The 14,582-nt window shown below is 48.1% G+C and overlaps 2 protein-coding genes across 2 annotated transcripts in view; both read right to left on the reverse strand.

Moving 5' to 3' along the window:
- Window positions 1-550: 550 nt before the first annotated feature.
- On the reverse strand, window positions 551-6,123 carry LOC120949421 (histone-lysine N-methyltransferase 2B-like). Its single transcript, XM_040366710.2, has 2 exons — window positions 3,548-6,123; window positions 551-3,041 (listed from the first exon to the last, which is right to left on the reverse strand). Exons 1-2 carry the CDS (start codon window positions 3,761-3,763, stop codon window positions 864-866), a joined length of 2,394 nt encoding a protein of 797 aa, XP_040222644.2. The 5' UTR covers window positions 3,764-6,123; the 3' UTR covers window positions 551-863.
- A 584-nt stretch (window positions 6,124-6,707) lies between these two features.
- The window catches only part of LOC120951356 (WSCD family member AGAP003962), a 36,117-nt gene continuing 28,242 nt past the window's right edge, over window positions 6,708-14,582 (reverse strand). Inside the window, exons 2-6 of the mRNA XM_040370028.2 lie at window positions 9,931-10,619; window positions 9,767-9,846; window positions 8,181-8,352; window positions 7,929-8,098; window positions 6,708-7,855 (exon numbers count right to left, since the gene is read on the reverse strand). Coding sequence (XP_040225962.2) covers window positions 7,700-7,855; window positions 7,929-8,098; window positions 8,181-8,352; window positions 9,767-9,846; window positions 9,931-10,603 — 1,251 coding nt within the window. The 5' untranslated portion in view covers window positions 10,604-10,619 and the 3' untranslated portion in view covers window positions 6,708-7,699. The remainder of the gene's footprint in view (window positions 7,856-7,928; window positions 8,099-8,180; window positions 8,353-9,766; window positions 9,847-9,930; window positions 10,620-14,582) is intronic.

Here is a 14,582-nt window from a genome sequence, read left to right on the forward strand (position 1 = left end):
TGTTCGGAATCAATTCCGGAGCCGATTCCGATGCTGGAATCGATTCGAACTCCGGAGCCAATTTCGGAGCCGATTTCAGAGTTGGCTCCGGAATCGATTTTAGAATCGGAATCGGATTAGCTGTGGAATTAGAATCAGTTCGAGTATTAACATTTTTCAGAAATTTCAGAAGCGAAATGAGTCCAGGAATTTCCATGAGAATGGATCGTTTACGTAGCCTTTAGATCCAAACGTCTATTCTTAATTTAAAACCGTTACCGATTCCGATTTCGAAGCCAATACTGATTTCGAAGTCAATTTCGATTTCGATTCCCGGGGCCGATTTCGATGATGGAAATGCGATTCCGGTACCGATTTTGATTCCGATTCCGGAACCGATTATGATTCCGGAGCCGATTCTGGAACCAATTCCGGAATCGATTCCGACGAAAACTTCATTTTTTCCATCACTAGTAGCAATGAAAGCAATGAAAGTAGAAAAAAAGTCTCAACAAAAGAGAAAATTTCTTCGGATGCACACAACCAATTCAACTTCCTGTTCGTCTTCATCTTTGTTAAAAATATTACGTGTATAAGTATATTTTCCTTCTGTATAACTAGCAACAATTACGACTAAGAACAAAACAAAGCACATGTCTCGGACATCTGCCTAACATCTACAGCACTAACTAGACAAGGAGAAACAAAATAATAATCTGTCCTAAAACTGCTAAGGCATAGTAAAAATTCGTTTTCTGTGTTTGTTTTTGCTCACAAGACTGCAACAAACACAAACACACACACACAGCGCTCCGGAAACGGAACGGAAGGCGACGTGGAGTGGTGGTGGGACGGGTACCAGGGAGTGGAAAAGGAAGGAGGGGTTACTTTTTCGCAAACTTGGCTTTAGACTCGTCCGCCACCCAGGACTGCTTGTGCACGTTGTAGAGATGGCCGAGCAGCTGGAACCGGCGCGGGAACCGCTTATCACACTGATCGCACGGGAACGGCCGCTCCCCGGTGTGCGTGCGCATATGCTCGCCGTACGCAAACTGGCTGCGGAAGGAGCGCTGGCAGATTTCGCACGCAATCGACGCTTTCTGCCGTTCGCGCGTGCGGCCGCGCGATCGTATCCGGTCCTGGTGCGCCGCCAGCAGATGCTCCTTCAGCTGCGCCAGGTTGTTCTGGTCCGCACCGCAGATGTAGCACGCGTACGAGCGCCGCTCAAGCGCATCGATCTCGTCCTCATTGCCGACGCTGCTCTCGCCAAAGCCGCCGGCATCCTCGTGTCGATGGTGGTGGTGGTGGTGCTGCTGCTGCTGTGCGTTAAGCAAACGACCAGCAATATCTTCCACATCGCTAGCACCACCACCGCTCCCGTTCGGCAGCAACACACCGCCGCCGGCAGCAACGATGGCAGCAGGGGAAACGGCCGGCAGGGATATAGTGGCCGCTCCGCCTCCGCTCGAAAGCGTCGATCCATCCGCACCGCCGCCGTCCAGCATCATGTGGGTGCGCATGTGCAGCACCAGCCTCGTCTTACCGGCAAACGATCGCCCGCACAGCAGACAGGGATACTCCATCCGGCGCCGTTTGGGCCGCGATTCAACCGAGTCGGTGCTGCGGCGGCGCACGCTCGGCAGCCGATAGTCCTGCGGCAGATCGTCCGAATCGTCATCGGAGTCGGACGAGAAACCGGCCTGCTGCTGGTGTTGATGTTGTGGCTGCTGTTGCTGCTGCTGCTGTTGGCGTGTCCGCAGCTCATGGAACATTGCGTACAGCAGCATCTCGCGCTGATCCTCGACCGGTGGCGGTTCGCTTTCCGAGTCGGAATCGTTACGCAGGAACAAACTTCGCACGTACGACACTTCCGGCTTCTCTCCGGCGCTGGTTGCATTTGTGCTGCGCTCCTGCGCGGACGGTGGGTGCTGCTCCGGGGAAGCGTCCGACATCGAGGCAGTGCGTGTTGTGGTCCCCTCCCAGTCCGGTGGTGCCCGGTGCTGGAGCAGTATCGAGCGGAGCTGCGATGCGAGGGGCGTTTCGTTCGTAGACACATCGTCCTTCGCTCGCTGGACGGGCGGTGACGGTGTGTTGGTGGCACTCGGAGGTTCGTGTTTGGTGGTGCGCAGATGATGCGTGGAGGTGCTGCGGTGTGATGGCTGACCGCTGGGTCCCTCCAGCGGTGAGACCGAGGTCGGTGGTGGTGCTTGTTGCTCCGCTGGGGCACTCCCAGCAGTCCCACTGCCATCGAGCAACATGCGCTTCAGCAGCGAGGACGTAGAGGCGGACGTGCAGCTGCCCGTTGAGTTGTTCCCCGACAAAGCGCCCCCTCCTTCGTTGGTGTCGGACGCCGCTTTCGCCGGCGACCGGTTGGCAGGGGAGGAGACTCTCTGTTGCTGCAGCAGCATCTGCTGCAAAAGCGAGGGTTTAATGTCTTGCTCTTCGTCTTCGTGCTCTTCGGCCTGCTGCTGGTTGTCCCCCGCCGGTGGGACAGGATGGGGCGGCAGTTGGGGCGTTTGCCGCGGTGATTCCGGTTCCGTGTTCGGGGACGATCGGCTCGTAGTGGAATCGCGCGTTTGTAGCAAAATGCTGCGCAAAATCGACGACATGCCGCCACCGTCCGCGCAGAGGGCAGCCGGCTGGGGGTCGGTTTCCACCGCCGCTGGATGCTGCTCCTCCTCCTCCTGTGCACCCTCTCCCCGCGGTTCACTCTTAATCCTAATCGCTGGCACTGCCATGACCGGTGGCGGCGTTGCTGTCGCATGCAGTGGCGGTGGCTGGTGACTCCTTTCACTAGTGGGAGGTGATGGCCGGTGCATCAACAGGGCTGGAGGTGGTGGTGCTGACGCCGTCCCGGTCCCCCGATGCTCCTCCTCCTCCTCCTTCTCCTCCTCATTGTTATTGTTATTGTTGGGCGGCTTCCGCTGGCCTCCCGTGCGTAACCGCTCCAGGCGGAGTATCTGATCGTTGGCGAGACAGCGCCTCCGGTACTGATAAAATTTGTCTAGCGTTTCGACACACTTTTCGCAGACCTTCGCCGGGTAGTCCTCCTCCAAGGTTATCTGAGAATGTGCAAAAACAAAGAGAGAGAGAGAGAGAGAGAGAGGGAGAGGGAAAGAAAGAGAAAAAAAGAGACTCGTTAGAGAGCGCACACGGGTGGTGAGACAAAGTGTGTGTATAAGTGTCCGCTTTTTGTGTGTCGCGAAGGGCACTGGCGAGCGCGCGCGGCGGGTGAACGGTCGTGCAGGAGGTCGTGCACACACACAAACACACACACACATACACCGCGGTGCATATTGCTTGTTTGCGCACAAAGAGAACGCGTTCGCCCTCGCGCGCTAGTTAACCTCGGTGATGGTGGTGGTGGCGTTGGTGGCGGTGGCGGGGAGGACGCGAGTGCTCTCGCCGCACACGCTCACGCGTTGCATGCGCACCGGCCTTGTAGATGAAATCATTCACACTGCCGCACAGCCCTTGCGAGTGAGACACCTCGTGCACTTTAGCCAACACACAAGCGGCGGACGCTCCAAGGACGCGCGGCGGGGCTGTGTGTGTCTGTCTGTCTCACCTGAATCGAGGTGCACTCCAGTATCATCTCGATGAGTAGCCGCTGCTCGGTGACGGACGACGGCGACGGCGGGGAATGGTCCTCCGGCCCAGCCGGATGGCCCGGCGGCACCGGGAACAGGAACAGGCTGGTACTACGCGGCTCGTCGCCGGACAGGCACAGTCGGCAGCAGGCCTCGAGCCGGTGCGGCGGGGGCAGCACTTCTTCTTGCGTCATTGTCCCTCCGCCCGCTCTCGCTCATTGCGCTCCCGAACGCCGGAATAAAAAAAAACGCACGCGTCAAACACTTTGCAGCAGACACCAAAAAAATGCGTCGGCCACGTGAACGCGGCCCCTGCACACTATGAGCAGGAGGTGGCCGCAAGGGGAGGAGGGTTCAGGGGGTATGCTACCACACTCACTCCCACGATGATCGGTCGGGTTGCTTGCCTCCTCCACTCCCTCACACACACACTCACACACACACTCACAAATCACACAGAGAGCGCACAAAGACTTTCACTTGGGGTGGCTCCTCCAGGTATTTCTTTCGAATTTGCGCAAAGCACAAAAGGGGGGCGCCCGCGCGCTAGCTAATACACCGTCCTCCCGTTTGCTTCTTTTTTTGTTGTTGTTGTTGCTTGCAGCGGGCTTACTGCGCGTCAAACAGTTTCGCGTAAACAAGCGCACGGCGCGCCGTCAGCACCGTTGGTTATCCTCTCTCAGCGCTAGAGATGATCGTTTTTAGCGAGACGTTACACACAGGATCACGGATTTTCCGCAGCAAACGCAAATGCACGGTAAGCTAAACCACTAAACACTCTAGTAGACACACGCGATCGCGTCTCCGTACGCGGCGTTTCGCGTACACGGCGGCGGCAAAACAAATGGCGCACTTAGGGAAGTGAGGATGTGCTCGGGTCGGCCATCATCGTCCCTAATGGTAAACAGAGCCGTAGTGTGTGCCGCCACAGCAACTGTGTGGCAAGGCGGGGCAGCGAAGCGCTGCTAGGCAACGGGCGTACGGCGGTATCGGACGAGCAGCATTTGCGTCGATAACACGAACACAGCGCGGTGTTGGTGTTAGTGGCGCGGCACTTTTCTAATCACGGCCGGGAAATGGTGACCGGACCTGGTGGTGCGGACAGGGGGACAGCACCTTTCTCTAGCACACTCACTTTCCACGGGATGGCAGATTAGCACTGGCGGCGGCTGCTGGCTACGTCTGTCGTTGCTGTCGTTTGCCTCAGTGTGCGCTCGCTGTGGGCGTCGTCATCGATGCTAAGGAGGCCTTGCTCGGTGCGTTGTTGTTGTTGTCCTCCATTGCCATCGCCGTCGTCGTCGTCGTTGAGGTTCGTGTGCGCGCTCTTTCACTTCTGCAGCCGCTCGTACGGCACTCGCTCGCTCGCTCGCGCACACGTGCGGTGACCTCGAGTCGGTCGCTGAGTTTGCCGTGGCTGCCTTTCAATGCGCTCCAACCAACGGGGTGGAGAGGGGGGGTGGGCGCCAAGTACGTTGACGGGGCCGCCACCCGAGGAAGGTTGCTGCCGTGTTGCGGTGTTGCGGTGTTGTGTGTACTACTGGCACCTCAGCCGTCCTCATCCACCTTCCGCAAAACCTTCTCTAGCACATGCACACACACACACAGCTCAGGTCAATAACAAATAAATGTCAAATTTATTCACCACACCCGCGCACACATCCTCACCACATTCCGAACGGGTGGTAGTGCTTTCTCGCTCTGTCCCACTCTCTTTCCCTCTCACACATATACTCTTACAGCGCAGCGATAGAAAGGGGATGACTTGGGAAAGGGGGAGAGGGAAGCCACCCTTGTGCCAACCCACCAACAACAAACCGATACGTCACCAATAATGCTTATGCTGCGCTTATATATGTTGGCCGTTTTGTGCTCCAGACACACGGGGAATGATGCGAATAGCGAAACGGCTCTCGTCACTAGACACCACTACAATCGCACTTTGCCCAGCTTTTCCCGTCGTCCCGTCGTAACGACTTCGGCACCGAAAGGGAGCGCGGGTACAACGGCGAACGTGTCACGGGGATGCACCGGACAGGGTGCACTTTGGCTTTAACTGCACTGTCATTTGGGCAAAACGAGCAGCGGCACCCCGGCCGCAGTCGGGAAAATGCACTTTTAGGGTCGGAGCTAAAGGGGACACTTGCGCCCTAATTTTTTTTTCTGCACACTACCGTTTCGTGGGAGTGGAGGGGCCAACGCGGCGAAAACCGTTCCACCAACCGAGAAGAGAGTGGAAACAAACGGCACACGACGGCAGCGAACGGCAGTAGCAGCGGCTAGCGATTCGCGAACTAGGTTGTATGTAGACCTCCGCTCGGTTCATTGACCTCTTCTCACGGTACGGCGGCAGGAAATATTCCGTGCCGTTCGGGGAAAGCTTTCGAACGCGTACGGCGGATGTTGAAACTGGTCGAAAAGCATTCGAAACACGCGTTTATGAGCGCAGCATGCGTTTATAATTTCTCGCTTGATGTCAAAGTATAGCAAATAACGGATGGATACTCGTAAATTGCGAGATGAGGCCACATTTACGGCACCAACTGAATCGATTTGCGAACGAAAGCTTTCTAATGGTAGTTTGCAATAGACCCTGACATATGTGCACCGAAGGTGCATGGCCGGACATCACGGTTGAAGGTAAATAATAGTTTATGAAATGATTTCAAGTTTCATATTTTTGCATACTTTACAAACTCATGTTTTAATGTAATTTTCAAAGCCACAAAAATACAATAAAATTCTACTTCTTTGTACAATAATTGTTTGTGTTGGGACATTCAAATTAAAGAGGTTTAAAATTTTCACAGCGTATTATTTTTTTCTATTTAAACGTGTTAAACTCTTACCGTACTAAGAAGTTATGTATTTTATTTGTGATTGTAGCTAAACGTTTTAAATAAACTTTCGGATAGATTAAAATACCCAAACCATCGCACAACGGTTGTGCAAACGCTTGAAAAGGGATGCAAAACGCTTCAATTCATAATGACAGTTGAAACTCATAGAAAACATCGAACTGGATCGTTTTGAAGCGATGAAAAGCAGAATAATTTTATAATATAAATCTTTTGAATGACCGGAACACGTGTTCCTGTCTGTAGAAGTTTTTAGAAGCAAACGGTAGGGAAAAGACACATCTGAACACCTCTAAATATTGTTTATTCCTTTTTTGTTCTGCTTCTGGTGTCTACACATAATGCACATCCGTTTACACCAGCCCAATGCTATCATACATTGTGTTAGTTCTCGGTTGCTCCAACCATTGGAACAGGATTACTAATCGTTATGCGTTGGTGATTTATACTTTTTATGTACCATTTAGCTTCCATTTTCTTTTACTGTCCTCGTTTGTCATGAATGGTAGTAAAATCGCGCAGACATTTCTAATAGTACAAATGAATACTGCCCCCGCTTACCTACGTGTACGTATGCTTATGTGGTAGCTATTGTTCCTAGGTTGCTCCTAAAAGTCTTACCAGTTTCTTCTAGCTTCTTCTACAACGTGTATGTTGCTTTCTACGTCGTGAACGGTTTTGTAGGGAGGTGTGTTGCCGTGCCCTTTAGCTTCCTATATAGTTTAGCCTGGTAAATCGTGCTACATTACTTTGGTTTACGTTTAAGACATGTTTTGGCGCTTGGCTACGGATCCGTCGCGACTTGCGGGACAGCTCGAATGGCAACATAATCGGGATTCCCTTGCTGACTAGAATGTGTTTCGCTAATTACAGTAACAAACAGGAAATGGCTTTACAAAACTGAGCACCATGCTCACGCTATGTCTTTTGCACTGGGCGCGATTGCACGTGGTGAATCTCTAACCGTTACACAAATAATGGAAGCTTTTAAAATCGGGTCCGCGTTCGTTTGTTTCGTTTTGTGCGGGAAACTGTGTTTGAGATTCTGGTTGCCTAGTGGTTCGATACTTATGAAAAACATTTCTTTAACAACACTACTTAAGCTTTGTACAAATACTTTGTGAGCAAAAATATAGGCGCTGCCTCTGTCTGGCGTCTCGGTAACAAGAGTAGTAGTGGTACGACTGGGTTCTATTGTTAAGAAATAATTCGTTCAAAACCAATTAGCCTAAACCAATCGAAACCATACATCACAATTACAGCCACTGATTTTGCTTAGTGTGCGTCGTAGCGGCCGAGGGCTGCGTACACTTCGGCACGCTTTTCGTCAATTGCTGCGTGCATTGCCGGACTGTACGGATCGAACTGCAGAATGCGCTTCTTGCGCCGGTAAATGCCTTCCTTTCGCATGAGGGCACACGCCAGCAGCTCCTACAACCGAGAGAAACACGTTGACGTTATTTTACACCGAGATGTCGTATAGCAAATATTCTACTTAACTTACCTCGTCCGTCTGGTAGTTGAGAAATTTAAGAATACTGCGCAATGTACCCTCCACGTTCTCGACTAGATCATCGTAGAAGACTAGCTTAACTTCGCCAGTGAAGTTTTTCGCCCACGAGAGATTCGTTTGTTCCCATGCCCAAAGTTTATTTTTTACAAATTGAGTCCAATCTGCAAAACATAGGAAGGTGTGTACAGTGTGATTAGGCCGGTGCTAAATGCTGATGTTTTTTTTATAATCGACTTTACTTACATCGACCCTTGGTCCTACGATAACGATCAGGCGAGGCAAATCCTACGTGGCCACCAGATTGACGATTAAACTCCGCCAGAATGGCCCGTTCCGGATCCCGTATCAACAGGATCGCTTTGGTGTATGGGGCCCAGGCGTGCGGGCCCCACTCGTGCGTCTTCACTACTAGCACCTGAAGAGGGTGGAGGGAGAGAGAAATGATGAGTTATTTTTCATTGAATTAAGGTAATCTTTGCTACCTGTAGGTCGGTTTTGTTATGAGTCTAATCGAAAGATTTTAAATTAATCGTTAAGTTCTGCGAACTGCGTTATTGACTGTAACAACTCGGACTAAATCAAGGTAAGGGCTGCGTTGTTCGTCCTATATACGATGATAATTCGAAGAAAGCATGATACTCATTGAAATTACTGTTTTTTTGGCCACAATTCTTGGTACACTAAACCCCATTTTCGACGTAATAACTCGATAAAATACGTGAATTTCAACGGCACAATGATGACCATTTTTGTCTAAGTTCCAGAAAGAGCTTTATGTTTTAAGATCAAACCTGATTGGGCCGGCCTTTTGCGATTATTGAACTTTACTGAAATATTAGGATATTACAACTAACATGCAGTTGCACACATGTTTTAACTGTAGCAGCACAGAAGCAATTATGAAGCAATTAGATATTCTATGTAGCTTTTTTGTGTACCTTTTAGTTATGTAAAATATTTCTCTGTTACCCTAGATAAGCCAAAGATTTTTCACTAATTGATTTCCATTTTATCGATTGAAACAGTAACTATCGCTTGCAACTTGCTTGCCATACGAGTGCCAAACAAAATATCAAATGTTTAAAAACGGCCTATCACAACATATTCTGCTCACTAGCACCAAAAAAATTGTGAAAAAAAATGCCCAATTAACATTTTTATTGTATATAATTTAAGTCAATAACTATTACTCTACTATGATTATTGACCTATATTCTACTTCTATGCCATATTTTCAATAGAAACATCGTTAAAAAATTTGTAACTTTTTTGTGAAAAGTGTTTTTGTTGAATATTGTAATACTAAAATAAATTATCAAATTAGGGCAAATCGATGAGGGATTAGTCCTCATGTTATTTCAAACGAATAGTATCCTTTTGAACTTAAATCGTATAGTAGATGTTAAAAAGTTGGGTAAAATTGCACCAAAAGTAATATTAAGCAACAGTATAAATAAACACTTTCAATATTAGCTGTTACTAGTATAACCTCAAATGTAATTTTGAAATGTGATCGTGAGATTAAGAGTTTCTTGTAAAATACGTCAATGTAACTCGCTATAAATATCAGAATTTTTCATCATCCCTATGTGGAGCTTCTTCGTACCTCACACCTGCTGCATACCTTCTTTTTATAAACATGATTATTTTTATAGTTTTAAGTTCTACACGTTACATAGAGATCGTTACTATTCACCAATTGCTAGATGGAACAATTTTATACAATGTATCTTTTATCTCAACAGTTAAAAGTCTTTCATCCCAACAATTGCCCAATGCATTTCCTGTTACTCCATTTTCTGCAACATTGTTGCAGTCGTTGCACTTACCGACGAATTAGCAACGCTTTCCGCCGGGAAACCACTTTTAAGGAGTCCGTAGTCTTTGTACACACTTCCTGTTAGAATGCCTGAGAAGAATGATGGAAGAAAACGTGTCAAGCATTAGTCAATTATCACCTCATTGCATCCAGCTCATACGCCCCATCGCTTACCGGTTGCTTGCTGGAGTAGATATCGCAGCCAAGTGTTACCACTGCCCGGGAATGAAACGAGCGCCGCCAGTTCCGGTTTCGACTGTTGTCCCTTCGGTCGGCCAACAGCGCCACGGCTTCTTACACTATCACTATCCACTAGCTTACCACTAGACGGGTCACCACCGTTAGGCCGAACTGGATGCGAGGAGCTGCCCGGACTGCTTCCGGCAAAGGAAGCAACGGCCGGTGGACCGGCAAGTGTGTCACCGTCGTCCACCGTCTGTCCGCCCGGCTGTACTGCCGCACCGGGTGCTGAGTGTAGGTTCTGGTTGTGACTGTTGCCGCTGTTGCTACTGCCGCCATTGTTGCCGCCACCGCGGTAGTTGTAAACGTTAAACTTTTTCACGAAATGGCCCGGGAAGGTTTGGAGCAGCTTGGGCGGCTTGCGGGGCGTCCGGATCGGCGCGTCCAGATAGTGCAGCTCGGTGCACCATTGCAGCGGTGGCTTTTTGCCCATCAGGCCAAGATCGCGGTTCCGAATCGTCTCGAACTCGCCGTACCCGCGCGGACCATGGACGCCACGCTTCTGCTGCGGTCCCTGCAGGCTAACGAACGATAGGAACAGTATGCCGCCGACGTACACCAGTATGGTGCCGGCCACCCCAAACAGTCGCCAGCCGCGCAGTGCCATGGCCGCATTATCGCATCTAGAAAAAATGGAACAGAAATGGAAAAACAGAGGTCATAAAACGATCGCACGTGCAAGAACAAAGTTGCGGCCATAGCTGCTCGAACAGCAACAGAATCGGCCGTAGTCTATAATCGTGATTATAAAGTTAATTTATCGTAGCACACGAACTGCAACGGCTGCCAAGAATGGATCATTTGTTCTTCTCACTCACAGTGCCGCACGAACAGTTCAAAGGGTTTAAATTACTTTCCTTCCAGAAAGCTCGCACACGTGCACGGTGCAGATGGAGATGTTTTATCGGGTTTGTTCGTTTAATAGTTAATCCATAGTCTATTCTAGCATGGTCTCGTATGGATGAACGGTTCATGTCTCGAAGTCTGACTCTTTGAAATGACCTACGTACCCTCAAGGGCAACAACGCGGACAGCTCAATGACTCAAATCAATTGACACCAAGAGTTTTCTTCTTTCACAAAGCATCGTCCCAGCAAGAAATGAACTTCTCGGACAGGTGTTATTTATGAAATTAGTTGCCTGTGTTTGCAGGGTTGTGATTTGTAGCTTTCAGTTCAGTTCAGCCCTTTTTGTGTTGCTACCATCTTGTAGCGGGGTGCTAAAATGCTACTACATCACAGAGACGATGCTAAACAGCTCACTTGAAACCACGAAACATGAAACGACGAATACAGATAACATAGGATAGTTGTAGAACAAAGTAGGTCCAGGTCGTGTGATCATTATCGCCCCGACCAAGGCGAAGGTAACTATTATTAGTGTGATCGGATGTGACCAGAGTCACTAAGCAGATTAGTTATCGAATGATAATTACAAACCATAGTTTCAAGTGCCGGTAGCTAATGGTAATCAGCGGTGCTTTAATAGAGGATGGTTTGTGATTCAAGATAGAGCTTCTGCAATCGGTTTTGAACATTGTACTAATTGAATTGAATTACATTGGTATAAATGAATCGGAAAGCGAAGGGGGTACGATTGATAGCATAGACAGCATAACAAGTTTAATTTATTATGTATTTATGTTCATAGCAAGTCTTCTATATTGTCCAATATTTGGCACATGTCAGAAAATTTGCGACAATGTTGTGTGTCGAATAGGAAGTTTTCTCAGATTTAATTTAAAATAGTAAAATGGCCAATTTTAGAAATATTTCATTCGATAGAATTGAAATAACATAAGAAACTATTAAAATTTGAATTAGCTGGCCAAAAATACTAAAAATATTAATATTAATCCTCTTAATGTTAATTGAACTTTCACTAATAGCAACCTATGTGTCAGGCGGTCTCATTGTACAGTCGTCAACTCGCACGACTTAACCACATGCCCGTCATGGGTTCAAGCCCCAAATAGACCGTGCCGCCATTCGTAGGACTGACTATCCTGCTATGGGGGGGAAAGGGGAATCCAAAAAAGTCACTGAAAGCCAACCCCACAAGTGGTACAGGCAGGCCTTGGCCGACAACGGTTGTTGAGCCAAAAGAAGAAGAAGAAGAAGAAGAAGAAGAAGAAGAAGAAGAAGAAGAAGAAGAAGAAGAAGATGTGTCATCACCAAAAATTTGAAAGTTCTATCAGTCGAACTCCATCGGGGTCGGGGTGACCAAAAAAGTGAAACAACTTCGTTCAGAAGCTTGCGCGAATAACGGTCGGACGACGTGCGGCAGTTTGTGAACGTCGTTTTATTCAGTTCCAGCATCTACAACACCTTGGCACTATTAAACAACATTCAGAACATAGAAAGAAAGTTCGGTTCCGAATGGCCAACGACCCTGAGCTCCAAAGGAAGCTGACGAGGAAGACAAAGGAAAAAGTGGCTACATCGCTGTGTTCGCTTGGCCGGGAGGATGATGCAACTGGCCGAACAGAGAAAAAGTACGTTGGAAACATAAGCATAGATAGCATAGGCAGTGGAAATCAAGTACACTGGTTTCGCAGCGGGCGTTTATAATGCCACAATTCAAGGGGATCATTTTTGGAGATCTCGATGTAACAACCTAGTCAGCGAACCGGCCCCGAAAGATCAAAACATCCTCCAGCAACGTCCCTTCAAGAATTCCTGGATTAGCATGATTCAAAAGATCTATTCCTACAATTTGGTGGCAAAGTCGTAGATTTATTGTGGCAAGTAAGCTTAAATAATTACCAGTGCAGAGATGTTTGCAAAAAGCAATTAACTGTCTAAGTAATTTTAATATAGCAACACAAAAAAGTCCATTCTAATAGCACTATGCTGTTGACGATAAAATTGAAGTCTAAGGATGAGTTTGCCATTGAAATAGTGTACAAAGGAAGATCAATTATACAATTAATTGTATCATGGTGCTAATGATACACTAAGTACAATTTGGTGATTAAATAATAAAAAATAGGTTTTTACCAAAAACCAAACAAATGTAAACAGACCTGCAACGAAATCTAGCTTATTTTCTTTTAAATCAATCTTTCTAAACGACCAATCTAATATGCTCTGTACATACCCGGTAACCCGATAGAACAAAGGCAGTCTGTGGTGCGGGCAGCCCACATTCTCCTGCAAGTGCAAAAGACGGAACGGAGCATACTTTCACCGTACTTCAGCAGAAACTTTGGAAACATTTTACGGCTGCACCGCAATGCTATGCAAATTTATTCCGAATATGCATCGGGGGGTGGTGACTGTGTCGTCTCGCCGAAACGAGGCGCTTCTTGCGTGGACATTCGCCTCCTGAGCGGCCAGGGATGGGGTAGTTCGTAAAAGTTAACCCCTGTCTTCTATTTAACGGTGTCAGCAATGCTGTGTTCGGCAGGACGTTTTACCCCACGTTGCCCAACTTGTCTGTCGCATGAGCTCCTAACGTAAAGTACGTATCCTGGGCAATACGTCGTAAAGCGCAGCTGGATATGATTTTGTACCGCCGGCGGGTACTTAAACGTAAGTTCGGTAGAAGGCACTTTGATGTGTCTCGTTTATGAGCTTCGCATTCGTTGGGCGTCAAGCGTGGTCGAAGAAAAGTGCTCAATTTCGCCAATCACTGGAAGTGGAAGGAATTAGGAGCTTACAGACGGTGGGAGCCACTTTAAGTTGTTTGATTATAGTTAAAAAGTATTATTCTGTTTTGCTGTTGAATAGCTGACGCGTCGTTTGCCTTGCCAGTAGCGAAAATGGGTAAAAAGATGGTTCCGTTTTTATATTTAAATTAAACTACAGAAACATTTCTATCAATTATTCATCAATCATGCATACTTGCTAGTTCGTACGTTGAAATGTTTATTAAGTATTGCTAATTACGAATCAAAAGCAACGAACGTTTACCCGAACATGCTGGATCGAAGGACCGATATCGGATATCACCAAACAAATTAAATAATCCAATGCAAATCATCAATCTTTCCTCACCTAAACCCGAAAAGAGAGAAGTGGGCCAAAATATCCTTTCCTTTAGGCTATTGTGTCCTTCTCTCCTCTGTATCTTCTCCCTTCTCACTATCCCGTCTGTCTACAAATTGGGCGATAATTTGTCGATCGATTTTCGGAAAGCGCACGGCATATCCTTTTTGCATCAGCCTCGTTTGCAGAGCTGACCGAACAGAAAAAAACCCTCCCAGTTTTGCTTGCGGTGTGATGTGATTTGGTCCATCTGGTGGAAAATCCGTGAACAACGCGTGGACACATCAGATGCCAAGCGTTAAGCGTGTGCTGCTCTCTGCCAACATGAAGTGTACAGTTTGATGGCTATTTCCACCGCAATCCGGTATATCAGATAGCCGCAGGCTGACAAGAGGCCATCCAGCGTCGTAAAAGCATTTCACATTCACCGTCTCCTGCTGTGCAATGAGATGACACTCACGGGATGTACAGGTTCGCAGACCGGGTGGTCCGGCTAAGGCTTCCGATAAAGGATCCCAGTTTTGCATCAATATTACGCCATAGGGGAATTGCTTTTATGGTCTTTTTTTCGCCTGCTAGAGGATAATAATGAACAGC

The sequence above is a fragment of the Anopheles coluzzii genome, chromosome 2 (genome assembly GCF_943734685.1).
Source record: "Anopheles coluzzii chromosome 2, AcolN3, whole genome shotgun sequence".
NCBI lineage: Eukaryota > Metazoa > Arthropoda > Insecta > Diptera > Culicidae > Anopheles > Anopheles coluzzii.

Coding starts and splice junctions, on each gene's coding strand:
- LOC120949421 (XM_040366710.2), bottom strand. CDS start 3,763: ATGACGCAAGAAGAAGTGCTGCCCCCGCCGCACCGGCTCGAGGCCTGC. Junction 3,042..3,547: donor TGGAGTGCACCTCGATTCAG/GTGAGACAGACA, acceptor GCACATTCTCAG/ATAACCTTGGAGGAGGACTA.